General features: G+C 40.4%; 2 protein-coding genes across 4 annotated transcripts; one reads left to right on the forward strand and one right to left on the reverse strand.

Moving 5' to 3' along the window:
- Positions 1-5,268: 5,268 nt before the first annotated feature.
- Positions 5,269-13,538, reverse strand: LOC132328009 (uncharacterized). Its single transcript, XM_059847798.1, has 4 exons — positions 13,527-13,538; positions 11,830-12,150; positions 10,052-10,171; positions 5,269-6,575 (listed from the first exon to the last, which is right to left on the reverse strand). Exons 1-4 carry the CDS (start codon positions 13,536-13,538, stop codon positions 6,396-6,398), a joined length of 633 nt encoding a protein of 210 aa, XP_059703781.1. The 3' UTR covers positions 5,269-6,395.
- NUP50 (nucleoporin 50) lies at positions 11,447-27,496 on the forward strand. 3 transcript variants are annotated; one of them, XM_059845731.1, is made up of 8 exons: positions 11,447-11,702; positions 14,321-14,399; positions 15,499-15,582; positions 18,227-18,422; positions 19,889-20,548; positions 21,758-21,836; positions 22,855-22,973; positions 23,657-27,496. In XM_059845731.1, exons 2-8 carry the CDS (start codon positions 14,331-14,333, stop codon positions 23,857-23,859), a joined length of 1,410 nt encoding a protein of 469 aa, XP_059701714.1. In that variant the 5' UTR covers positions 11,447-11,702; positions 14,321-14,330; the 3' UTR covers positions 23,860-27,496. The 3 variants fall into 3 exon arrangements, with proteins under 3 accessions (XP_059701714.1, XP_059701712.1, XP_059701713.1); XM_059845729.1 differs by having other exon boundaries at positions 11,452-11,702; positions 14,298-14,399; XM_059845730.1 differs by lacking the exon at positions 11,447-11,702 and adding an exon at positions 12,120-12,189.
- The last annotated feature ends 343 nt before the right edge of the window (positions 27,497-27,839 follow it).

Genomic DNA, 27,839 nt, shown 5'->3' on the forward strand with positions numbered 1-27,839 from the left:
TAAGTCTTTTTCCTACCTGTAAAGCATATTATTTCAAGTATTTCTAGATGTGAAATGAGGGCTTTATTATCTTGGATTATGAAAAATAAAGTAAAAGATGAGAGGAAATCACAATGTTTCCTGACATTTTTTTAATACTTGGATCACAAGGACTTAGAAAATATCTTGTACAATAGCTATGAATACCATTTTCCTGAAATACTTGGTTGTGACAAAAGCAAACAGCAGATTCAAATAATTCAGACATCAAATGTAGCACCCTTAAATGTTTATCTCCTTAGAGTCCTCATTCTAACATTTATTTCAAAGTTATTTTCTAAAAATGTTTGTTCTCGTTTTGTAAAGAATTCTGAAGTTTATAACTTGTCTTATTTCTGACAGTTATTAGTTTATAGGCATTGTGTTGACTCTCCAGCCAGTCTGGCTGCCAGAAGAGGATCTCTCATCTCCTGGGGAAAGGCAGTGGAATCACGTTCTATCTACAGAGCCACAGCAGTGGCCTCACCTATGTGGAGGATGGATAGAGAAACAGGTGCCAGATTTTGCAGCAGACCTTGTCTTAATGTCCTAGATTGCAAGGTAATGTGTGTATTCTATTTGCCATCTGTTAGAGGTGTGGCAGTTATCTTCTGTTAATTGGGCAGTTTTCTTTATCTCTTCCACAAACTATTCCTCCCCCCAGAACATATCTGCTGTTAAAGGGCAATTGAGTGTCACTGCATGACTGATGAAAAATTACATCATCCCATTGTGAGATGCTCTGCCCAGGAAGAAGAGCCAAGCATTCTGTTCTGGATATAAGCTGAGATTTTGGGACACCAGGACAGCCTTTTTCCCACTGGATTCCCAGAGGAGCAGCTTTCTTTCCCACTGGATTCCCAGAGGAAGACCAGGCCCATCTACACCACCACAGGACCTTCAGAGGAAAACTCCACCCTTCTACAGGATCCCTGCTCCAACAGAACCACAGCTGTCACTGCAGGAGGGCTGCAGCCACCATTTAATGGGACTGCTGCCACCACCCTGACCCACAGGGTGTCAGGGCCTATTCTGACTGTCAGTGGGTTTTTGGGTTTTTTGGTTGATGTTCATACTATTACATTTGTATTTTTAGTTTTCCTGGTAAATAACTGTTATTCCTATTCCCATATATTTCCCTAAGAGCCTTTTAATTTCAAAATTATAATTTGGTGGGAGGGGGTTTACATTTTCCATTTCAGGGGAGGCTTCTGCCTTCCTTAGCAGACACCTGTCTTTTCAAACCAAGACAGATTTTGGCACTCAGTGTATTAACCCATAAAGCAAACTCAAGGGCATAACAGTTCTTGAGTAATCTAAGTTTTGTGTGCTGATATAGAAACCTCATTAAGTGTCACCATGTGGTCCAGCTTACCCTGGTTTGGGTGGCACATTCTTGTGGCTATATTTCTCCCATTTGCAGACCCTTATCTAAACATGGGTCCTATAACCAAGGCCACTGTGGCTGTTTAATAGTTTGCTTTATGGGTTAATAACGTGAGGAATTCACGGATCTTTAAGTACCTCTGGAAAGCAGGTACATGGATTCAGAGCTATCACACACTAACTGTATGTTTTTGAGGCTACTTTAATAATGGCACCTACTGTGAGGAAATGATACTGAGGAAAATTTTCTCCCAAGACTTTAACCATCTCTTTGGGTCTGCCCCACCAGTTTTTGAAGGGTTCAGATGAACTCTAAATACTGATGATATCATACAATGGTTGGTGTTGCTAATAGGCCTGCTCTATTTAACATTCAGAGATAAGGGAAGATTAACCTGGATTACCACCCTGACACCTAACCCAGAGACAAGGGATGCTACCACAGAACCTGACACTGCCCCAGAGCCTAGGGATGCTGCTGTCCCAGAGCCCAGCTCAGATATGAATTACCCAGATGGGGTGGGGGTTCTGGTGAAGGAGATGGACCAGATGCTGGAGGAGTACATTTCCCCAGCTGGTGAGAAGCCCTCCCCCTGCCTCAAAGAGGGAGAGCCTAATAGTGCAGCAGTGGAACCCACAGATGTTACAACTGTCCAGGTCTTTCTGCCTAGGGAAAGGCCAAGGGAAAGCATTGGGAAAACTAGTGACTAATACAATAGGCTACAGAGCTACAAATATATAATTGTATATTTGTCTATTTTGTACATACAAATATATAATTTATATATTTTACACAATATATATTGTGTAAAGAATACAGAGAACATATAAAAGAAAAAAAGGCAAAACCCAAATGGCATCACTATTATTCCCACCAAGTTGTGACCATAGAATAACCTTTGCTGCTGCCAGCAATGGCACCACACAGGCAACTTTGCCCCTTACCCTAAGGGTGGTAGAACTTGATTTTGCCTACACTGCTGAGAAACACTGAACTTGCAGCAATGTTTTCCCTCAAAAGCCTGTTATTGAGAAGAAAGACATTTCAAACAGGAGCTGTGAGAGCAACAGCCTTGAAGAAATTGCAGTGATGGGAGAAGTATCATGTTTACATATATGTATGAATACATATATGAACATTGTATTGTGTGTATATATATATATATATATATATATATATATATATATATATAATAAATATGAATATTGTATTTATATACATAAAAGGTTACACTGAATATCAAAACCAGCCAGCAGCTCAGTATACTTAATAGTAGTAAATTATAATTTGAAGAAAACAGAAGAACACTCAGAATGAAGAGAAGATTCACAAATCCCACACAACCAGAAAGTCTGTACTCAAAAGCAGGGATGCACTCATTCAAGGAGGAGATTGTGCAAGATTCTTGTTTGTCTACCAAATCAATAACCAAGTAACTTACTGCAGAAAATACCATCAAGTGCTAACAGTAAGAAAAAGTGGGGCAGTGCAAGGTTGTGTTGCTCCTGGACTACACTGTTGGTGACAAAAAGTAGGTATTGTATAATGCTGGTGCAGCTACAGCCAGTATATGAAAAAGGGAAATGCTTAGATGCATTCAAAACTAAAATACATTCAGGACTGCAGCAGGACTGAGTATTGTTATCATTCATGCTTTCTACTTCCAATACAATGTCTGCATATTTCTTGTAGACAAGGCCTGGGGGAAGAGAGAATTCAAATGAGATACATCGCAGTTTGGCTGTCTGAGTCAGTCTGATTAGACTTTCATATATTCTGGAAGATTTACAAATGGATTGTGTGCCTTTATTTTGAAAACATCCTTGTCTACATGACAACCAGCTAATCCAAAGCTGCTGCCCTTTCAAGGACACTTGTCCTGAGCATAGGAAGGTGTAAAAAATACTGACAACGCAGTTCAATATCTCCCAGTCTCTCAAAAGCAGGAAACGTGAGACAGCCTGGAGGTTTTTAAAGAACTGCAGCTAAATAAATATTAAACATCTATTCTGTTTGCTTTGAAAATGGATCCAGTTATGAAAACTTAACCAAATATTCACCTTTGCAATTCTTTCTGTATCTCCCTCACAACACGATCTGTATTCTTACAATGTAATTCAAAGTATTTCTGTAGTGTTCACATGTCACATAACTTTACATCCCCTTCATATCAGCAGCCACTGACAAGCTCTGGGACCTTTACATCCATCCCCAAGTGCCACAAGGAAGGCAGTGAAGATTTCAACAACCAAGTTCCCTGCTGCCCTCTCACATCTTGGGAGCCTGGTATCAGTGAGTGCCACGTGCTGCTCTCCAGTTCTTTTTCCTGTCAGGGTCATGGTCACAGCCATGTCACCTCACTGCTGCAGCCACGAAGGTTTGCCTTGTGTTGAGCTTTACTGTGGAAGCATTTATTCCTTGCTTCATTATAATCTTTCCAAATCTTAACCAGGAAATGCTGCCTTGCTCCCACTTTTCCTAATGAGGTCATGTTTTTTGTCCTTGGCTCACCTGTCTCGGCTCTGGAGACATGTCCTGGGTGCTGAGAGGTGCCCAGTGGGACACACTGCACCTGCCAGTGTACTGGGGTCTGGGGGGAGCAGGGACAGCCTGTCTGGACACAGGGATAAGACAGGTAGCATAAGCTACTCCTGCTTGCAGTCATGTCATACTGAAATCTATATTATCTCCTGACTTTGCTTGGCTTTTTTCACTAAAGTATTTTCGTATACTGTGTGAATTATTCTATATGTTGCATTCCACTAGCTTCTTCCTTCAGCAGCACAAAGAAAACTGGAATAAAAGGATTTTAGTAACACTGAGGGAATTCTAAAAGTCTCCATTCCTTAATTCATGAATTTCCGTAATCCACTTCCTTAATCCACTTCTCTCCACAAATCAGAATTAAAGACATCTTCTGAAATAATGCACACAAACATTGCATGTGTTGTGGACAGCATCCAGCTCCATAATTAATTTACACATACCCTCTGTTACTTGTCCATCTGAAATCTGTGGATTCATAATTCATATTCTTATATTACTAACCAGGGTGGTCTAAACAAAAATAGCTGCAGTTTAGAGCTCTATCCCAGGCTTTGTGATGCCACCCCCCTGAACCGGCAGAATTGTTTCTGCAGCCAGATCAGGAAACTCACCTGAGAGGCAAAGAAATAAACAAGTTAGTATTAATCCAAACCAGTTCTCCAATGTCAGCAGCAAGAAACATCTGCCAACACAGAGGAAACAACAGCTTGAACTGGGAACAGGCAGTAGAACTACCTTTTCTCTTCTGGCAGCAGTACCAGTTGAAGTGTTTATAAAACTCAGCTTTTTTTATTCAACAAGGCTTACAATGTTAGCTGCACACAGACAAGTGGTTGAAAGCCTTCTTGAAGAAGGCCACAGAAGAGAATCCTATCAGAGGAAAATCAGATGAATTATATTTTCTCATTAATTTATGATCAATATTTTATATTTTCTCGTGTTGGTTGTTTGGGGATTTTTTTAAATAGAAGTTTTCAGTCTGCTTCCCAATGATCTATGTGATGCATGGTTAAACCATGACTTGGCTGAAGAGACTGAAGGGAAAACTGATGTTACAGAGGGTACAGCTGACAGTAGTAACTTCTGCTAGAAACTTCCTTTCTGAACTCCTTGCCTCCTCAGCCTCAAAGAAGCATGGAAAGAAAATTTCCCTAGCTGTGGGGAGATAAACAGTGAAACCCCACTACTGAGTCATTGAACAAACCTCACAAAGAAATACCTACACTTGTTTTAAGTTTAAAATGTTGTTCTAAGTTTCTACAAATTTAGAAAGACCTCCTTAATGCTCCTTTCAACTTTTCCCCATCCCATCTTAACTACATCTCTTTAAAATCGCACCCACCCATCAGCTACATTTGACAATACATAATAAGGATATTTTGCAGTTTTTTTGGAGATTCAATTCAACTCAGAGAGATACCAGGAAGATCTATCAGTTTTATCAGTGATTTCTTTTAAAGGAGGATTGTGTGAGACTGCAAGATCCTCAAGTGTAAATGAGGAGTACTTAGAACAATGAATACTGCAGGGGTGAGGAACAGCCTCTCATCAATATAAGGTAAGATTTACCCCTAATTGTGTGTAAAGTTGCTCTCCAGGAAGTGCACCAATTTAAACACAAAATGATTGATTTACATTATGACTAAAGAGACACATTTTCTCTTGTTCTCTCAGGGGAAAAAAAAAAAAGTATTTTTCAAAAAAATGGGACTTCCAGTTCCACAGGTGAAAGTTTTTTCCACTATTTATCATGCAGGAGGAAATACTACAGAGATCATATGGGTATCCCAAACACACACAGGGATTTAACAAACACCCAGCACATATCTTCAGTACCATGACACCTGCAGAGTGTTGTAAAATTTTAATATCTTCCTAGGCTGAAGTACATTAGAAGTCCTCTTCCTTTATTAATCTGTTGCTCTGCTCTTCTGCCTATTCACTGATCTCATAGTATATCATAATAAACAAACTGTAAACAGGACTGTATCTCAATAATGATGCAAGAGGAGCAAGCTTCCCAAGCATGGATAAAAATATTTTAAAACACTTTCTGAACTTTTGAAAACTATTGGAAAGTATTTCCATTACAACCTTATGAATAAAATTAATTTACTTTTAAAACACCAACAAACCAACAATACCCAACAAACAACCTATAAAATTTCCCCCATTTGGTAAATGAGACTTCTTCCTCTGAGTTTCCTTCCTTAAAAATGACAAAGCCAAAAAGACCTTATCCTTTGAAACCAAATCCGGGCAAGTTATATAGAGTGTGATGCATTTACATGTACTGAAATTCCTGCCTTCATATAGGTTTATGATAAAACAAGTCAACAGCACAAACATACCTTTTTCAAATGTAACGTGTTATACCTGGACCTCTCCCATCGGTGAATATTCGTACAGCCCCACAATCCAAAGTGCTTTTGAGGAAATCCATTCAGGCAAAGTTATGTTTGCTGAGGAAGTTCAACATCTTCCATCTTCCTTTGATCTTCATAAACACCAGCCTATGCCAGGAACACAGAAGTAATACAGGCTCTGTGAGCCTGGATTTACCAGGAATCTTGCTAGGGAAAGCCAAGTTGGTGGCAAGGAACAATGGTGCAACATGAGAGAGCTGAAAAGAAAACAGGCAGTTAGACTGTTAACTATGTTAAAGGTTTAGAGTTCTTGGAAATAATGGAGAGGATACAAGATCTGCCAAACCTGTTTACTTGGGGTGTGAGACTAGCAGTATTCAGACTTAGAGATTGCTGTAGCCAAAGGAAGTTAGGAAAGGAGTGGCTAAGGAAAAGCTGGGCTAGGGACAGGATGATACATAAAATGCCATTATGATGGATATTCATAGGGAACTGGACTGACAAAAGGAATCCTTGCCCTTCTTCCACCTCAGAGTTTTATGAATATATCCAAACATACATCCCTGTTTAATAAAAGACATAATAGTTCAACAACTTTTACTCAACTGATTTCAAAGTATTTGATGCTTCTGGAAGTTTGGACCATGCCAGCTAAGATATTTTGGTGTATTGAGGAGTTTACCCTTGATTTAGCATGTCTTCAACTTAATGAATATAAAGTCTGCTTAACGTCATTTCAAAAAAAAACCTTTATAAGTTCTGTGGTTCGTAACTAGGACACAACAAAAATCACAGAAACAAATGAAGATTCATATTGAAAAGTTCATCTGCTTTGGTCACCAGGTTAAGTCACCAGCTATCCAGAGCACTTCTGCACAGTGGCTTGAGTTTTGTGTCTCAGAACTGGCAGCAAATGCTGCCTAGAAAATGGTGGTTTCTGTTGATTTCCCCCAGCTTCCTTCAGTCAAGAGCATATAGAATTTCAGTTTTCTCAAAAGACTATAGGCTTAGAATAACAACTCTTACATTTCCCAAAGAGATGATGGAAAACAACAAAAACAATAAAAAAACCCACACAAACATTCTGGCCATCTGGCCACTGAAAGGCAGAAATAAATGAAGCTCCACTTCACAGAGGCTCTTGTAATGTGCCCACAGTGACACTGTGGGAGAATCAGGGGCTAGATTTCTACCAAATATCAGCTGTAGATTATAACATAACCTGATATTTATGAAGAAATAGTTTTCAAAAAAATGCTAATAAACCTGATGGCTTCCTAGAAGTTTATGGTGATACAGGCAAAATGATGGCATCTGTTTCTGCAATGAGGAAAAGCTTAGATGCAAAAAATAGTTCAAGTAATTAGTGTTTTTAAAATTTGCTGGAAAGAGCTGAAAACTTGGTACAAACAAATCTTTTGCTTAAAGTCTGGGAGAGCAGAATTTACATTATAGTCAGAAAATGAGAGAAAGTGACAGTCCTAGGGACTGCGTGGAATGGTACCATAAGCACTTTTGGACTGCTGAGACACGTTACCATGACAAAATACTCCACTTTTTCAGAAGAAGATTCACCTTACAACTGTACTTGTATGTGTATGTGTATTTGGTGTATTTGTAAATATGAATTAGTATTTGGTGTATTTGTAAATATGAATTAGGGCTAATGACCCCACTTTGTAGCGAGTAATTACTATTACAATGATGATAAAGTAGAGTTCTGATAATGTACACAAGAATCTTGAAAATGGCATCAAAGAAATCTCTTTTCACAGACATTTTTCTGACTGAGCTAGCAGAAACCAAACTGAACAGATATATCCCTGACTTGGAATTTTAACTTGGAACTGTGGTTTCTTTGGACAAATCTGTGATCTCTGTTTAGTGATTATATATTAGTTGACCAATGTTTTATTGAAATTTTACCCCCTCCTCAATCTAGGGAAGAATGCAGAAAAATGCTACATTTTCCTTTCCTTTTCCCAGTTTTCTAAAAGAATTAAAACACCTCCACACACACACAAAAAAAAAAAAAAAAAAAAAGGAAAAATCTAGTTTAATTTTGGACAAAGCTTGTCAACTTGTCCTCAATTTGTAATTTTTGTCTTTCTTTGCCAAGAAAAACTTTTCAAACTAATACGAAATTTTCATTTTTAGAATATTTTAGGGCAGAAACCATTAATAATTCACATAGATCCTTTACTGAACTGACCCTCTATAAGATACTGTGGAGATCTGTCTCCTCAGGGAAATGGGTGTTATGTCTTCCAGACCTCTCTGATGCCTGGAGATGAACTTTCCTTATGCATGATACCTGCAGATCCTCTCTAAATTTTCTAATTACATTAGACAGCCACCTTTGGTCATTGTGCTGGAGATGAGCACAACACATCAGAAATAGTTTATGGCACGGACAATCCTATAAAGAGACAACAAAAATGACAGTTGTGCTCATTCCTTCCATGAGTATTAAAAATTGGGAGCTCTGATACATTTTCCAACATCCTCCTCACTGGGGAGAACAGCTCTGTTTGAGGGATCTTGATTTTAGCAGAATTGGAAAAAATAAATTCAAAATACAGGAAAGAGGTTTCAGGCCTAACTTTACACAAATTAATAGATTAACAACTGGAGTCAACACATCCTATAGACCACTAGGAGAAATTTTTCCCTTTTTTACTCATATTAATCAAAAAGTTTATTTTTAATGCAAACTAATCCTCTTTAAGAATTGCATTTACTGTTATTTCCATCAACTATTAAATTTCTAAGTCAGTTGATATTTCAAAGTGCAGCTTGTGTAAAAGATCACCCACATGACCTCTGACTTTGCAATTGTGATTTTTGTTGTTTAGGGTATATTTGATTTTGTTATTTAAGAAAAAACTCAATTTCATTTCAACTCATATTCTTTCCCACTGAGTACCATGAGACAACATGGTATTTTGAGGGGCTAATTAAGAGATTGGTGGTGACATTTTAGCAAATCCAATTCCCTGCTGGGAAATATTAATTCTCTCTTTTATTAAATTTTTGGGCAAGACACAAAAAGCCAGGGAAACAAAGGCTTTCAAATATAGTTATTTTGAGGCAGTTGAGTTTTTAACAGTTGATAGGTGAATACTGCAAACCAGAGACAAAGACAAAAGGAAAACTTGTAACAAAACTCTAACCCTGGATCAACACTGAGTTTGTCACCTGGTGCCTGCCAACAGAAATAGGTGCTGACCCCATATTACCATGCAGAGCTGAATATTTCAAATCATCAAGTTCTTTTGCTTAGTGTGGATCAGGACTCCTTATATAACAGAACAGCCATGTTTCCAGTTAAAACACATGGTAGGAATTCTTAAGAAACCTTCCAAGCAACTGCACAAACATAAAAAATATCAATGGGGAAATGTCTGGAATCCTATTAAGTGACCCTGGAAAACTCCTTATTGAAAGAACATTTTACAAATAGCCTTTCCCTTCAGCACTGTGAGTGCCCTGCTTAAAATAAGAGTTGAAAAAGCAATTAGAAAAGCTACACTTCTGGAATAACAAAATGTGCAAACAACGGAGAAAATGTTTAGTTAATTAAAAAATGTATTTAAAAAAAAGAGACCTTTTTGTTTTCCTGCTTCTTACATTTCAGCATGATATCTGTATTCCACTTTCTTGGTTCTTTTCAGCAAACCACACTTCAAATGCCTCACCCTGGTAAAGGAGACAACCTGTCACAGCCTCCTACCTCCAGCAGCCCTGGTGATGCCATCGTGGGCAGTGACCTTTTCAGCTCAAATTGAGTCTGTCTTGGCAGGACAACACTGCATTCCTCCTTCAGCTGCTCTCTGCTGTTCTCTGTCCCCCACTGGAACAAAATCAGCATCTTTATTTTCAGCATTCAGGTCCGAGAGAGTTGTATAGAGCCCCCTTGTGAAAAATGCCAAATCACTTGTTTTCAGAATTTTAAAAGTTTAATAGTAATAAAATGGTTATAAAAATAGTAATATAATTGGAGTAATAAAAATTTGGACAATTTGGATTAGGACAATATAAGACAATAAAAACAAAGAGTTATGGATGGTCCAGTTACCTGTTTCTGGGCAAAATAAGCCTGAAAAAGGACACATGTTAACAGAGGATTAACCCTTAAAAGCAATAGCCAGTTGCATATTCAAACATCTCATACATGATGCATAAATTCCATTCAAACACAGGATTCTGTCTGGTCAGTGTCAGCTTCTTCCTCTTAATCCTGACAGTGTCTTCAGGCTGAGTGAGGCGGGATGAATAAAGATTCTTCTGATAAGAGAGCAATAAATTATTTTTCTCTGAAAGATTTAGGTGTCCTATGGCTGCTATCTCACTCCTCTCTTTTTTAAAAAAAAGTATCTTACATAGCATAGTTTCTATTTTAACATTATGTTATAACCTAAAACTATATTTACCACACTACTTAAGAAAATTCATACAGCATAACTTTCTAACATAACATATATAATATTCATTTTAATATTTGCGAAAAGCCAATCATAAAATACACATTTTCCACACACTGTCCCCGAGTGACTTTCACCCGGCCGCGAAGGTGTTTCCTTTGATCATCGGAACAAGCCACTAGTTCTGGACTGTGCTATCCTACAGGCCTAGCACACTGATTATAATAAATATCTTAGGATTAATTAGAGCAATTAATTAAAAATTAACGGGGAAAATGAACCAGCGGCAGGGAAGAGGAAGCAGGGCTGAGCACAGGATAGCCCGTGACAATCCAGGGCACGGCCGCCCCCTCAGCCGCCCTGAGGCGCCTCCCGTGCTGAAAATGATGAATTGTATAATTCAGAACCAGAGAACATTCACTTGATAAAAATGTATAAAGAGGTGAGAAAGTTTTTATCAGCTTCTGCGTGGAGACCCGAAATTTTGGGGGGCAAGGCAAGTGACCGGCGGACACCGACAGGCGACGTCCGGGATTTGTTTTTCCCGATCATTTCGGGAGAGTTTGGTCAGACCGCGGCTCGCGCCGGAAGTGACGTAACCCGCGGCTCGCAGGGGAGGGCACTTCCCTGGCAGCGGCCTTTGGGGCGCCGCCCGCGGCCGCCGGCGGTACTGCAGCTCCCAGCCCCGCCCCGCTGCCCCCGCCGGGCGCACGCGCGGTGCGGGCGGGAGCGGGACGGCGGCGGGCGCGGCGTTCCCGCTCTGGGCCCCACCGACCCCGTCTCCCGGTGGATTCCGAGGGGGCGGCCGGGCCTGACGGCATCGGGAGATTGTGGAGGCATAGCGGGGCACGCTGAGCGCGCCCCGGGGCCGTGCAGCCTGCGAGGAGACCCTGCGTCCCGCCCGCCGCAGCGTCGGCCCCGCAGCGTAGCGCGGCAGGAGAGAACCGCCCGCCCGAGCGAGTGAGTGCCGCGGGTCCCACACGTGGGGGGCGCGAGGGGCGGCCGGGCACGAGCGGGACCCGAGCAGGGGAGTGCGGGCTGGGGATGGAGGGAGCGGGGCGGCGGCGGGGTTCGGGGGGTGTCGCACCGCTGCGGGTTCGCTGGGTTCGGAACGCGCGGATCGGTCCGTGAGGTGCGCAGGCAACGCGCGGCTTCCCCGGCACGGAGCGAGCGGAGTCGGGAGTCCAAGCGGAACGGCAGCGCCGCGGCCACGGGGGCGCGGGGTGGCCCCGGCGGTATCCGGCTTCCGCTTCCTCCCGCCCGGAGCCGCAGCGACAACGCTGCGACACCGCCGGGGCCCGGCACCCGGCCCCGCTGCCTCCGGCACCGCCGGGGCTCCGGCCCCTCGGTACTCGGGTGATGCCGCCCCCTGCAAACCTCCAGGGGAGCCTCGCTGCGAACGGCTGCGCTAAATAGGGCAGTGAAGCTCCTGGGCGTAGCTCTGTAGGTCAGCGAAGCATCTGCGTTGTGTCGTTTTAAACAAGAAGAGCTTGTTAATCGAACAAGAGTTAGGCTGCGTATCAGGGAAAGGTTCTTCCCCCAGAGGGTGTCGGGCACTGCCCAGGCTCCCCAGGGAATGGTCACGGCCCCAGGGCTGTCAGAGCTCCAGGAGCATTTGGACACCGCTCTCAGGGATGCACAGGGTGGGATTGTTGGGGTGTCTGTGCAGGGATTGTTGGGCTGTCTGTGCAGGACCAGGGGTTGGACTCGATGATTCTTGTGGGTCCCTTCTAACTGAGGATATTCCGTGATTCTTTGATATGTTTCTCATAATACTTCTATCTCAGCGTGTTCAGAAATGTGCTCCAAAAACTTAGTGAAGCTTGAAAACACCAACCAGATGTAGGTTTGTGTTGGTTCTTGTTTCACGGGATGGAATACACCTCACATTCTCTGTTAGGTCCTCTACAATGCTTTTAAAGAGAAACTCTGTAAACACAGGCAGGTACAGAGAACCCGGAGCTTAGGTCAACAAGGTTTTCCCTCTTTTGGTGGGGGGCAGGCTTTGTAGTTAATGTGCTCTTTCAATAACTCAAATATTTAATGTAATAATGAAACTAATACATTTAAATAATACTATAGTGTATTACATACATAATGTGAGTATATGCAGAATATATATGCAGAACACTTTATTATAAATTAAAAATTAAAATTAAAATGTATTACATAATAAAATACATTCTACCTAAAAATTATGTAATTTAGTAATAATTTAAATAAAGGTGACTTTAAAATAACTTCTTTTTTAGTTTTTCAGTGGGTTAGATTGAAATGATCTCCCAGGTATTATCAAGCATGGATGTCTACTTCCAGGACAGAGTGGATTAGGGCATTTAAATATGTATACACAGGCCAATCTTTGTCCCTCTGCTTCCAGAAGCTCTAGTAACTTGACCTAGTAATTTGTGATGTGTGTCAGACAAAATTCAGGACTTGGCAGTGTGATCTCCAAGGCTGCTGTGCTGCTGGATGGACTGTTCAACATATAAACAAGATATCTTGTAACAATGTATTGTTACAATGTCTGGCTCTGAAATTCAGCTATTTGTGGATTTTTTTATTCTTTTCTCTGGGCGGGTCTTAATCACAAACTCAGGGGGGATTTGGAAGCATTTTAGTTGTTGTGCTTGCTTGAGGTTTAAATTGCAAACAAAACTACATATTTCCTTTAGAAAGTTTTCATATTTAGTGTCAGAAGATATAACCATAGTTAGTAAAATACCTCTTTTTTTCCCATAAAATTCCAGTAGTATGATTGCTTGCCAGGTTTTTTAGACTGACTTCAGCTACCATGTTTTTTTTCTTTGGTTTTGTACACAGCTCAAGTTGTGCTTTAGTGAAATGGGACTCAGAACAGTTACAGACATTCCTTCTGCAAAGCTGATTTTGCTTTACATCACAGAGATAACCAGAAAAATGATGATTTCATACAGTGATTGCTCTAAAATCCATGGCATGATTTATGTGTACTTTGTAGGAAAGCCAATCTCATTTATTTGTAATTTTTTTCAATTTTCAAATTAATAATGGCCAACCAATCCAGTTTTTTAAAGGAGAGCATTGTCTTCAGTCTTAACCAGGCTCTCTGCTCAGTTGGTTCAGTGGGTCCTTGTTAGTATTTCTTTGAGATGTTCTGAAGCAGGTCACTGTTTTCTTGCTGCTTACATGGCTGCCCTGAGGCAGTGATGTGCAGTGGAACATGGAATGCTTTAACCACAGCTTTGGGGTTTTTGTAGCCCTTCAGAATGAGAGTTATGGTTCTGAAAGGAATTTTTCCAGCTGCTAAAGAAAATCTATCCCATAACTGAACTGTCCATTTCTGTTGCTGCTTTAATTTAAGATTGAATATGGCTTATCACCACAACTTTAACCTCAAGTGCTGCTGATTGGTTTTGTCACATTTGGTGACAAAACCAAACAACGTTTAGTTTTCAGTTGTCATTCCAAACTTGACTTGCTTCTACATGAACTGCAGTTCCTGTTTTTCATTCTAAGAATACAAATTGAAGATCACTGCCACTTAGAATTTAATTTCTGTGCAATTCTTTCTAGGATTTTTTGTTTCTTCCACACAGGTGGGGAAAAATGGCAAAGAGAATTGCAGAAAAGGAGCTGACTGACCGAAACTGGGACCAGGAGGATGAAGCTGAAGAGGTAAAATTCACATTAGTTCCCCCCATGCACGCCTGCAGGTAGTAGAGTAGCTGTTTACATTTGTTGTGCATCTTGTGCATAAAACCTACAGTAGAACTGGTTAAAAGTTTAGCAGTTAAAGATAATTTTATGGAAGTGGATTTTTAAAAATTATAAAGTTTCCAGTTATGCAGACTGGATAGCAAAGCAGCTTTTAAGAGTTAAAATTTCATCAGTGGTTCTGGGGAAAGGAACTTCATGTTTCTAGAGGGAACCCCAGGCTTGTTAAAATGCTTTTGGATTCTTCAAATGTGTGATAGGTATTTATTGAATTGACAGGAAAAGCAGATTTCATTTCTGGAGATAAATGCTCTGTATGCTCCAGTATTGTTTTTTTTTTTTTTTTTTTTGAGGGTCTGTAATTTTAGAGCTATGTTAATTTTAGCTGAATTTCCCCACACAGCCAGAGGAATTAAGTAAATAGTTAAGTAGTATGTTCCACCTGATTGTATAAAAACATTTTCACCTTTAATGTCTCATACTTCCTTATGGCTCATGTTTAAACAAACTGGTTTAGTTTTTTGTCCAACTAAAAGTATTAAATGCATAGGCCTGTAAATGTAAAAAAGAAAACTGTTTCTTCCAGGAATTTGAATCTAAGAAAACTTAATTTCTTCATTTGTTGCAGGGTGGTACTGAGCCATTAGCTGTCTTTGCTAGTGTTTGAACCACAGCAGGCTGCTGGAGGTTGCCTTAGAGCCCACATCTCCATATATATGCTCCAGACTGTGGATTACTGACAGATTCCCTTCAGCACAGAGATCTCAGAGCTGTGTTTTAAAAGAGCAAAGCAAAACTTACGTTTTTTGTTGTAATAAAATGGAAATAGCACAGAGAGAAATGTAGTGCAGAACCAGAGTTTTCCAAGTATCAGCTCACGTTCAGGCAGCTGCTAAGCTGATTGACAGTGCTGAATTTTTGGAGTGGGCTGGTTTTTAACTTCTTCCCTTGTTTGATTTGGTAGCAGTGTTAGAGTTGTGTTCAAAACCTGATCTCGGCCATCCCTTCATGTTGTGCATTTTGAATGTTCCACTAATGATTCCATAACTTCCTCTTCAAGGTGGGAACATTCTCTGTGGCAAGTGAAGAGGTCCTGAAGAACAGAGCTATTAAAAAAGCAAAGCGCCGAAACGTTGGGTCAGAGGTAACGTGGTCACTGAACATAAGTGCTGGAGTTTTACTCAGTTACAAAACACAGCTCAGGTTTTTACTTCCTTGGGCTTGTAGTGATGCTGAATAAAGTTTTCATTTCAACTCACCAGGTCATATGTGCATATGAACTTTGGCTTTACTGCTCCATGCTAAGAATAAGGCTAAGGCAAAAAAAGGGTAAAATTAGTTTGGCTGGTGAGCAGGTTGTTCTTGCATGTTTTTGAAGTAAAAATAAAGAGTGTTTCAGACACAGTGTTGTTTGCAAATAGGTAAAACAGCATTTTTATTGCTTTACTTCCATTTTTTTGTAGAGATGGAAGTATGGAAATGCAAAGTTATTAGTTATCCATACTGGAGGGCTGGGGGATGGCTCAGAAGCTTTTTTCGTAAACACCCAAATGCTAAGCTGCTCTGAGAATGAGAAACATGTCTTTTGTTAAGAATGCTGCTACTTTCTTTTCCTCCCTCCCTGTCAAGAGCTTTAGTGCCATCTACTCTTTGCACTAACATTGAAAATTGAATGAAAGTTGGCCTTTGTTACAGGTTCAGTTCCTGTGAAAGCATTTTCCCAGTCCAGCCAAATTGTTGTCCTTTCAGAAATCCTTGACAATGCTTTGTTGTATATATTTTTCCCAGACATCCTTTAAACAGGGCATGCATCATGTTAGAAGTAGGCCTGGAGCTTTATGTGTTACACAGATTGCTCTAGGATTGGATGGGACTAGGCACAGTTAAGATCTAGACAGCCTTCTCCTATGCCTTGGATTTTCCTTCTTCAGCCCAAGCACTGTAAATGAGGAAGCTGTCTTAGCCCACTAATGCCTTGAATAGTTTTAGCCACAAATGTGGCAGAGGATAGAGTTAAAAAAAGGATTGTACTGGAAGGAGGTGATGCAAAACATAAAGTACAACTTGAGACGCAGAGATTCGGGGGCAAATGGAATGGGAAAAATAGAAGAGAATGGGAAAGGGGACCAGGTGGGTTGTAGTAGTCAGGAGACTGGGAGCAAGCTGTTAGAGCTGGTAGAAGGGCTGGTGACAACTAAGGACCATGCAGGCCCTCACTCTTCCTCCCAGTGGGATGAGGAGGAGAAGCAGAAAAAAGGATAAAAGCCTGGGTTGAGATAAGAGCAATTTAATGATTGAAATACAATGATCATGATGATAAGGGAACAAAAAAAAAAAAAAGAAAGAAATAAACCCCAAGAAAAAGCAGTGATGCACAGGACAGTTGCTCACTACCCACTGACCTCATTCCATCCCCAAGCAGCAATTAGCTGCTCCCAGCCACTCCCCCTCCCAGTTTCTATGCTGGCCATGACATTCTGTGTTCAGGTCACTGTCCTGGCCATGCTCCTTCTCAGTTCCTTGTGTCCTGCTCTCTGGCAGAGCATGAGACTGAGAAGTCCTTGACTGCAGTGAGCACTGCTCAGCACCAGCTAAAACATCCTTGTGTTATCAACATTCTTCTCACCCTGACTTCAAACCACACCACTGTACCAGCTACTTAGGGAGAAAATTAACTCTGTCCCAGCCAAAACCAGGATAACAGGCTGGACAAAATCTAAAACACAGAAGAGATGGCAGGACAGCTGAAGTTGTGTAAGAAACCTGTGAAATATTTACAAAAAGGTCAACTTGAAACTTACTGATGTTCCTACATGGAGCAAGCAGAATGCTGCAGTGAAAAAGACAGCAGTTTAACTGGAATGTCCAGAGAGAAAGGTGGGACAGATCAGAGAGAAGCACAATAAAAATGCCTACCTAGGAATGAGAAGCAGAGGACTGCACTGGAAAAGAGAGCACAAAAGGAAGCAAAGAGATCCATAGCCACAAGATCAGATACTGGAATACAGCCTAAAATTGACAGGCTTTGCCATTTCTTCAATGGCAAAAGCAGATGAAACTTGGAAGCAGTTCTCCTCTGATGGTTTTCCAGACACTGAAAGTTTACTTTGAGTAGTAAAAGTTCATTGCCTCCAAAGGCCTAAAAATTGCAGTGCTTTATTTGCATGTTAATTGTACTTTGTCTTTTAGAAACACCTAAGAAGCTAAACCATAAAATAATGCAGTTGCAAAGACAGTGATCAGAGCTGGGTAATGAAAAGGTTGCAGAGATGGATATTTTGTGGTCAAGTAGAGTCTGTCTTTGCATCTTCTATATCAGTCACATTGGAATATTTTGGGCAAATCACAAGAGGTTTCATAGGTGACTCCAGAATGATGAGTGAATTAAAGTATTGGGCTCTTGACTGCCATTTTAAGTGCTAAAAGTTGTTGAAAATAAACCTGAAATTACATAATCTTGTGTAGTAATTTAAAGAGAAACCAGATTACAGATTACCAAAATGTCTAATAGGTAGTCAAACACATCCACAGCTCTGAGCAACTTCCATGTATCCACATCCTAAACCCAGTTTGTTTTCATACCAAACATCTGAGTCTTTTAAAAACAGTAGCAGTGTGTGTCATAAGGAAGCTGTTAATTTTGTGTGCATAGCTGACACAGTAATGCATGGAATGACACACTGAACTAGGGAAAAATAAACCTAAGATACCAGGAATAGTAAGTGGGGATGGGATTTGTGTGGAGAAAATGTATGTAACTGGTTGTCTCTCTTTTTTTATCTCCCCAGTCTGAAAGTGGAGGAGCTTTTAAAGGGTTTAAAGGCTTTGTATTGCCTTCTGGAAAAGGAGGAGGAGGCTTCAGTGGATTTGGGAATGGTGCAGGAGTAAAGCCTTTGGAAGGGTTGTCTAATGGAAGCAGTAGTGTCTCTAGTACTCCTTCTTTCAGCAGTTTGAAGAGCACCTCTGAAACACAATCAGCATTTGGTAAGTTTTAAATAAGCACACATATTTATCAACACCTTCAGTCATAAAATTTGTAGGGTTATTTTCGTAGTGAAAAAAACAAATTTAGACCATCTTATAGTTGTGATTTAAGGTTTTGAGACTTCATACCTCTTTGTAAGGTTCTTATTATTCTTTGTAAGATTCTTTGTAAGATTTCTTATTATTTTAGAGTGCTGGAGGGACAAGTTTTCATCTACATGCAATTTAAAGAGGTGGCAACTAAATTAATATTTCTAATACTGGAGGTAAAAGTTTTCTAGGCACAGATGGAAATGGAAGGCACTGGCATAAGGCAGTCTGTAAAAGGTATAAAGCATCTGGTGACATGTCCCAGTTCTTTGAATTTAAATAAAAAATACGTGCTGCATAGCTGAAGTCTTCATCTTTTTTCCTTGTGCATCTGATGTTGCAGACAGTCTTACTAGAATTTTATCTGTTACAGTTATACCTACATTTTAAGACATTTTAAATACTTCAGCATGTTGAGCTGTCATGCTTTGGAATTTCCTGAGGAATGTTAGTTCTGTCCCTTTGGGCTGGACATGCAGAAATGTTAACCCTTATTTTGGAGTCACCATGCCATAGAATAGAAATGGTAGAGTTTGAACTTTGGAGTAATGTGGATTTCAGTTAGCTTGAATAAATTAAGGGAAACTGAAATATTCAATGAGAGTTTTTTTAGTTTGCTTCTTAGGGTTTTTTATACAGAAGTGTTCAAAAGCTTGTAAAATTATGGGCTAGTGCACTCAGGGTGGTTTAAAGCACAAATGGCAAGAGATAAGTTGAGTTTTTTGATTTAATAAGCATTACAGCTTGCTGAAGTTGTTAGATTTTTGTAAGATTTTGAAGGTTTTGGCAATATATAAAACATGTATTTTTTTTAATGTTCTGTACAAGATGTCTTTGGATTTTTGTTTTTTATACACCAGTGTGCTCCATCTACTTTGTCTATCCCTGACTTACTTGTGTAAATGAAAACTTGGGTCTGCTCACTGGCATGGGAGTATCTGGGGCACAGTGTGGTGACCCAAAAGAAGGAACTCAGCTAAGTAAGGATGAGTGATTTGATTAAGAAATATTGAGCATGTTAGGCTTTTAAGAGAGTTGTGTTTTCTGGGTAAAAAAAAAAGGTTCTAAGCCACATTTCTCACTAGGTCAGCAAAGCATCTGTGTTATTTTTTAAACCAGAGCTTATTAAGCAAATGAGTTAAGTTGGATATCAGGAAAAGGTTCTTCCCCCAGAGGGTGCTGGGCACTGCCCAGGCTCCCCAGGGAATGGTTACAGCTCTGAAGCTGCCAGAGCTCCGGAGTATTTAGACGGTGCTCTCAGGCACAGAGTGGGATTGTTAGGGTGTCCTGGGCAGGGCCAGGAGCTGTACTCCATGATCCTGTTGTGTCCCTCCCAGCTCAGGATATCCTATAATTCTGTGATTTTTCTGTAACAGGATCCCCGATGTCAAACGGCCCCACTGCTGCTGTGTTTGCTGAGAAGAAGGCTGCCAGCCCCACAGCCAACGGCGGCAGCCAGCCCTGCTCATCAAGCAGCACCTTGGGCACAGCACCCGGCTCTGGCTCCTACCACAAACAGCTGGCTGCCCTCAACTGCTCCGTGCGTGACTGGATAGTGAAACACGTTAACAGCAACCCCCTGTGCGACCTCACCCCCATCTTCAAGGACTACGAGCGCTACCTGGCCAGCATCGAGCAGCAGCACGGGGGCAGCAGTGACAGCAGCTCCGAGAACGAGAGCAGCAAGACCCCTGGCCCGCAGGCTGCTCCTGTGTTCGGCACTTCAAAGCTCCAGCAAGGCTCCACGTTTTTGTTTAACAGCAAAACTGAGGATACTTCAGACAAAAAACCTGAAGCTGCATCAGAAAAAAGAGACCCGTTGTTAGGAACTACATCAACTGTCTCGTTTAATTTTGGCAAGAGTGTTGACAGTTCTGTTTTGTGTTCCCTCGGTTCAGGAACACTTACTAGTTTCTCATTTTCTCCTGGGAATTCAGGTTTGTTTGGAAAAGATGCAAACCAGGCCAAGCCTCTCACTGCAGCATCCACCAGTTCATTGGAAGCTCAAACAGACAGTGGCAATAATGATGACAAAGGTAACTTCTATGTATTTCTATTTATAGTTATTTTAATGGTCAGCTGTGAGTGTATGTGACTTAAAAATACTGAAAAAATGCTATATTAAGTTCACTGAGATGATGGCAAGGTGTAGTGTCCAAGGAGGTTTAGGCTGGATATCAGAAAAGGTTCTTCCCCCAGAGGGTGCTCAGGCACTGCCCAGGCTCCCCAGGGAATGCCAGGGCTCCAAGAGCATTTGGACCACACTCTCAGGCACAGGGTAGGATGGTTGGGGTGTTCTGGGCAGGACCAGGAGCAGAACCATGATCCTGGTTGGTCCTTTCCAACTCAGGAAATTCTCTATTCTGTGATCATCATTATTCTTCAATTTGAAATGCAGAATTATACCCCTAATCAGGAGAACCCAGCCTTATGTAAGCACCACCAAAAGTATGTGCTTATCAAGACTTACATACTTCTGTCAGATTTGTACTTTATATAGTATAATATACAAAACAATCCCATATCTGAGGACAGGAATTGATGAAATTTAAATCAGCTAGTGTGTTCACCTTTCAGTCTGCTGGACTTCTCAATCTCACTGGTTTTCCTGGAAGGTTTATCAAGAGATCCCTGCAGTGAAAAGCATGAGATACAGAACAGTTCAGTCCATTTTACTGAATAGATTGTAAAGAGGCCAACAAAGCTACATAGTACCTGACAGCTTTACTCTGGTCTTTGCCTGTGCTGAATACAATAGGCTGGTAGGAATCCCAGTAGCTGAGGGGCTGGAAAGGCATAATCTGCCACTCTCTCTTATCTGTCATTCTGCAACTAATTCCCTTCCCCCAAATTAAATCTGGCTCTTGGAACTATTTATTGTGCTTTACTTGAACCCATTTGTGGAGCATACTCTTTGAAATGTGAAAACTGTTTCTGTTCAAACAGAAGCTTTTGACTTACTAAGCTTTATATTGTTGGTGTTTGATTGTTTGGTAAGAATTGGGTATTTTCATCCCACTTAAACTGAAGGTGAGGATGAAGTTGCTTTAAGAGCTGAATGAAAAGCAAGTGACCCTTTTTTTTTGTAGCTGAAGTTGCTGCAGAGTACACATGGACTGAAAGGTGTTCTGGCTGTCACTGACCAGCCACGTGTCCATGTCAACCATGGTGGGCATAAGGCACTTCCAGTACAGTGCCAAAATCTGTGCTCACAACTTTAACATATTAAAACTTTCTATTTAAAGGAGGGGACGAGGAGGAAGAAGAGCCACCAAAAGTCATTGTTAATGAAATAAAAGAAGATGATGCTTTCTTCTCAAAGAAGTAAGTGACTTTAACGTGGAAAATAAAATTAATTCCTGTGTATTGCTATTCTTCACCACTGCAGTGCATAATTAGTGACATGTCCCTGACTTCCTAATAAATAAAGCTTGTTAGGAATCCACATAGAATATGAAGTTGTCAAAAAATTTAATTACAGGCAGGAGTATGTAATATCTTACTAAAATTCTTCTGTATCTTGGGCACAGCTCTAATAGTTTGTGTTGTACATGTGATCAGCTTTTTAACAAGTGAAGATGTTTCTGCCTTCATCAGCTTTTGTGCAGTTAAGTTGGAGGACCTTGGGCCTTTACCACAGAAACCTTATAAAGTACTGCTGGAAAATCCACCAGGTGGATTTGCACAGCCTAAAATAAGACTCTTCAGTTGGAAAATGCTGATTATTATTGGATAAAGGAGTGAACAAGTTGTGCTTTTAAGCTCAAAAATGAAGGTGGCTCCACTAGAAGCAGTTTTTCAAAGCTTCAGTAGTCCCAAGTAATTGAATGTCTGCTTGACACTCAGCACAGAATTTGTCCTGCTACAAGAAGTCATTAGCTGTATCTGAAAAACATGTGCTGCTTTTAATAAATGGCTTTAGGTTTATTAGAGCCTCACTTAAAAAATATTTATAAATTGTACATTAAAGTCCTATTATAACTTCAGAATGATACAGCCAGTTCTTATGGCTTCCTAATTAGTTTTTTTAAAAGTAGCCTACATTTATTGCTCCTCACAGGCCCTGAGTACAGGTTGCTGTGCCTTTTACTTTTCCCTGAAAGTAATACATTTATCATTTCAGTACTGAAAGAAATAATTCACTTTCTCTTTGATCTCCAAGTGCTGTCCATTAGCACATGAAACAAGGTCAAGAATAATAAAGATTTAGGTTACTCAGCATGTTAAATCCTGATTACTGTTACTGTGAGTCAGATGGATACATGTATCTGGGAGATGTATTTTTATTTCATCTCTACATGGCTGCACAAACACGGATTTGGGTTTTATTTTTTCTCCACAGGTGCAAACTGTTCTACAAAAAGGATAATGAATTTAAAGAAAAAGGTGTAGGAACATTACATTTAAAACCAGCAGGAAATGAAAAAACTCAACTTTTAGTACGAGCAGATACCAATTTAGGTAAGTACATTTATCCCAGTAACAGGTCTTGATGTCAGAATTCCTTGCTAAGCATTAGGATTTTTTGGTCTTTTTTACCCAGCATTAACAGATACAATTAGTGAAAACCTTTCTACTTTTTTCCCTAAATAGTTTAGAATACTGACAAACACTTGGATGCTCTAGTGAGCTTTACAAAAGAGAGCCCATGAAGCAGTGCACGAAGTGAAAGGCTATGGTGTATGTTTGGGGATACAAAGTACCTGTTTTACCCTGGTTTGTCCAGATTAACATGTCTGTCTGTATCAGAACATTTTGCTTTGCATATGAACTGCATCTGGTGGTCAGAACGAGGAACTTGGCATAAACTAAGCACTGTTACTGGATTCCTCATTTGCTGCTTCTCCCTTGTCCCCCTCCCTTTCTCCTGTGGCCCCCTACTATCATTTGATATTCAGGTTCCTCCATTTAAAAAAGGAGCATGTAGTTATTTGTATTTTGTCCTGTCTAGTGAGGAAAGAAATCTGAGAACAATGGCCATGAATAGATGCTTAGGAAAGAAGAAGACAAACATACATGATGTTTGTGAATTGCCTTTCTTCCAAACACCACCCTAAATCTCTAGTTAGTATCTATACTAACACTCTATTGCAGTAAAAGCTAGAGAATAACTAATGGTAATTTTTTCCCCTCCTCAAATGCAGGAAATATCCTGTTGAATGTTCTAATTCCACCTAAGATGCCATGCACAAGAACCGGAAAAAACAATGTTCTTATAGTTTGTGTTCCTAATCCACCCATCGATGAGAAGAATCCAGCTGTTCCTGTCACTATGCTAATAAGAGTGAAAACAAGTGAGGATGCAGATGAGTTGCACAAAATCTTACTGGAGAAAAAGGAGGCTTAAATAAGTTGCAGTCCATAATTTGAGGATTTATTGCCAAACTGCTGCTGCTCTTTTTTTCTTCCATAACTTCATTTGAACATTTAATTCTTTACTCTGATATTAAGAACTGTTACAGGAATTCTGGAAAAATGATGTGAGGAAAAGCTAAACTAGCTAATAAAAGCTTTAATAGAACACAAGTGTTGGACTGTTCTCCCTCATTTTCAGTATCTAAATGCAGGACCTCTTCTGGATAAAGCACATGGATGTAAATCCAAGCATATGTTTTTAGCACCAGTCAACCAAATGGACAGAAATCTGAGTACAAAAACATGGTACCAGAGCTTCCTTACAGACTGTGATACAATGCAAGCACCTCCTGTTTTGGGAAGGGAGGATGTTCAAGCTTACCTGTTGCAACTGTTTCTAGACTGCAGATTTTTAATAGGTCTGTTGTATTCTGGTGAGACTGACTTGTTAGACTCAGTGACAGTACTGCATCCCACCAGTGAGGATCTCCTTTGTGCTGGGTCTGTACCCTTGCAGACCTGTGTGCTTTCAGGACTCAGAGACTGCAGCTATTTAAAAGAGAATTTCCTTGTGTAGTCTTGTTGACAGTAGTGGTTCCTCCAGAGGAACTGTCAGTTCTGTTCTTACTGTAGCAACAAGTGAATGATGTGCAATATGGTACAAGCAGACAACTGGAAGACAGTTTTATCTTGGACACACTGGCATCCCCTGGCTTCTGACAGATCAGAACAAAGGGTTGCATTTCCACATGGTCCTTCCAAGGTGTTTGTCCCTAGTCCTAAAACCCAGCTGAGGCAGAGCTGGACGTGCTGCATTGCTCCTGCTGCTGGTACTTTGCTGAAGAGAGCTCTTCCCACAACAAACTTCAGGACTTTTAAAGACCTTTCTGTTGCCTGTTGCCCTTGCTAGGAAACACATGCACAAGGGTGTGTGTTAGTATGTATTTTTCCATGTGATAAAAATGCTATGCTGCACTGCATCATGCAAAGCAGCAGAGTGCAGCTTTGCCAGAAGCTTTCTGTTGCATGTGGGGAGCATGGGGTAATTTGTAAACTTAGTTTTCAGCTGTGATAAAATTAACCAGGTGGCAATAATTTGGGGATCAGAACATTCATTCTGGTCTTGGTTTCGCTCTCAACTTTGTCAGACTGTGTTTGGTGGTTAAATCCTTCTCCTTTTTTTTCAAATGTTTGCTGGAATCTCCTTCCCTAGTAACTTTTTCTACTTTGCTTCCAACTCTGGGATTTCTCCAAGAGCTTGATGATAATATGAAACTTGAACTGCTCTCAGATGTGTCACACTGACCAGCTCTGGCAAGATGGAACAAACATGCTGTCTTGCCTCTGGCTAATGTGACACACAGGAAAAACCCCTTTCCTTAAAAAAAGTCAGTGTGACACAATTCATACAGGGGACCTGGTGATCCAGCACAGTGGCATCCTGTGGGCAGGGAGTAAGGAATAACACCATTTGATGAGGTGCAGCACATCTCACCTGTACCCCTGCTCTGCAGGGGAGCAAATGGCTGCCTGGAGGCCTAATTCACTGCACAATTCAGGTTATGGCCTTTTTCCCCCTCTTCACTAAAAGGAGGAAAATCTTGATTTTATCTATAGCCCTGTTGACCAAAGTTCCAAAAGAAAGGCCTTTGCTCACATTTCAGCCACGCTTAGTGTACAAGAATTGCATTTTTAACACTGGAGTGTGAAGGGAGCTTAGATGCCATTTGAGATATCTGAAAAATAAACTGGTGCCTTTGGGGATTCTTTTTGCATCTGGCTAAGTACTTAAACCATTAAAAGTCAGTGACATTGCTTTCCTCAAAATAAGATATACTTTTTTTTAAAAAAAGTCTTTGCTGCTACCTAAATTGGGGGCCCAAAGCTGACAGGGTGTGTCTAAATGTGTATGAATGAAAAACAGAATGCTGCCTAAGAGTTTAGTCCAGGCTCTGGTCCAAGGGCTCAGTTAATTTTGCATTTGTCTTTTGACTGTAGTGTCTTAACCCTGTCTCTGTACAGAAAGGTTTATAGACAGAGCTCTGGTTGTACATCCCATAAAGAAAAGCTCTGTCTATAAAAGCTTGGCCTTTTCTTTGCTTACTTCCAAAAGCTCATGGATTTGGAACTGTTCCTTCATCCTGAGAAAAATGGACCAACAAACTGAACTTAACACTTCTTTCCTTATGCCTGCCTCTAAAGAGGGGCAGCTGTTAGGTTTTGCACACATGGATGTGGCCCAATTCTGACAGTACACCTCTGGCCTGTTTCCAAGCAGAGGGCACAGAGTGAATGGAAAAATAAGTAGATGAATAATAAATTGTGTTGGAAAGAATTAAACCTTACCCTAGCCATCATAGCAAGTAACACCTGAATTCTTCTGTGCATGTATTTAATCAGTAAAGCCAGGGGAAGGTAAAAAATTGGGATGTCACCTTCATTAGAATGTCAAATATATGCATAAACATACAATTTTGAACATTTTACATGGGGAAAATTGCCTCTAAAAGGACAGGGAAGAATTTCCCTGCAAAGCAGATTTTAATCAACATCAATTCATGGTGACTGTACCATTATGTGGACTATGAAGCAGGAAAAGATAGTCATACACTGACAAACTTGGTGCTCAGGTATAAAGCACAGCCTTTTCCAGCACTTTAGAAATTTTTGATGATGCTTCAGTTTCTGTTTAAGGAATACTAAAATATAGAAATGCTGTAAAAGGCCAGAGATTGTTAAATAAAAATCAAGGCCTTAAATGAAAAAGCAAATTTCATGGAGACCACAGACATCAGTGTACTACTGCCTTCATAACAAACTGGCACATGCTGTCCAAGGAAAGAATTTTGATCAGAATTCCAACTCAAGGAGGCATTCCTGTGTCTTGGTTGGTAATCTGTGTAACAGCTGGATATCAGATACCTGATATTAAAGATGCAAGTTTCTGCCCCAATCTGCGTTAATGCCTTCGTTGTTCCAGGTGTTTGTAGATGTTGGAGTGTCTTAGCCATTCCTCCTCCTCTGATTTTGAAGTTTCAGCTGGAAAATAAACATCTCTGCTTCTTTTAATTATCAGAATAATTTCTATGGGAGATTATTACAGTTGGCTTGAATTTTATTTTAAAATATTAAATTGCAGTATGCAAGGTTTAATTTGGGTGGGCAACACTGTGTTCCTCTAAGCCCTTTTGGCTGATGGATGTGAAAGTTTATATTAAATTTACAGTTCAAATGAACATACTGTAGAACATAAACCAATCAGGAGTTTTGCTGTGCTATTGAAACTGAAGTTCAGCTCCCTTTGCAGCACTGTAACATTTAAACTGTTGTTAAAGATTGACTTTCTGATGCCTTAACTTATTTGCATTTGATAAAATTTTGTAGCTGGTGCCTGTGTGCAGAAATTACCTGACATTAAACAATTTACAGTGGCATGAGCTAGTCTAAATCCAATGAAGATGCTGAATGTGATGATTTGTTAGTTGTTAGTAGATTTCAAAATGCTCTGAATTTTTCAATGGATACTTAAGTTTTACATAATGTGTATGTTAATGTTTTCATTAGTTCTGATACACTGAGGTCATGTACAAAAATCCATGGAAAATGTGAATAAATGAATGGAAGATTCATTTGTCTGGGGTGAATCACTTTCATTTTGAGTGTCTAACATGGAGTAATAAAATGAATTGTACAGCCAGTGGCTTGCAGGTGAACTCCTGCCTGGATAATTCTGCTGCTAAAAGAAGGAATGTCCTGCCCTGCCCATTTCTGACTTGGAAACCTGGAGCCAGTTCAGCAAAATGCTTCCTCCTTGGTGAGGTCAGTGAGCTGAGCCAGCTTGGAGCAAGGAGCTGGAGCTGCCTTGGAGGACAGAGGGAACACCTGTGCTCTCATAGCACTAGAGTGACTGGTAGAGACTGACCTCTAAACCTTCCACATGAATATTACAGGATTTAGAAACCACATCATCTA

This window comes from Haemorhous mexicanus, chromosome 5 (genome assembly GCF_027477595.1).
Source record: "Haemorhous mexicanus isolate bHaeMex1 chromosome 5, bHaeMex1.pri, whole genome shotgun sequence".
Lineage (NCBI taxonomy): Eukaryota > Metazoa > Chordata > Aves > Passeriformes > Fringillidae > Haemorhous > Haemorhous mexicanus.

Bases quoted from the DNA above. Each gene is read 5' to 3' on its own strand.
- LOC132328009 (XM_059847798.1), bottom strand. The intron at 10,172-11,829 runs GTGCGACACCCC...ATTTTGTTCCAG, and splicing joins AACCCAGCGAACCCGCAGCG to TGGGGGACAGAGAACAGCAG. The intron at 6,576-10,051 runs GTAGGAGGCTGT...TTTTCTTTTCAG, and splicing joins CATCACCAGGGCTGCTGGAG to CTCTCTCATGTTGCACCATT.
- NUP50 (XM_059845731.1), top strand. From the start codon at position 14,331: ATGGCAAAGAGAATTGCAGAAAAGGAGCTGACTGACCGAAACTGGGAC. The intron at 14,400-15,498 runs GTAAAATTCACA...TTCCTCTTCAAG, and splicing joins AGGAGGATGAAGCTGAAGAG to GTGGGAACATTCTCTGTGGC. The intron at 21,837-22,854 runs GTAAGTGACTTT...TTTTCTCCACAG, and splicing joins GATGCTTTCTTCTCAAAGAA to GTGCAAACTGTTCTACAAAA.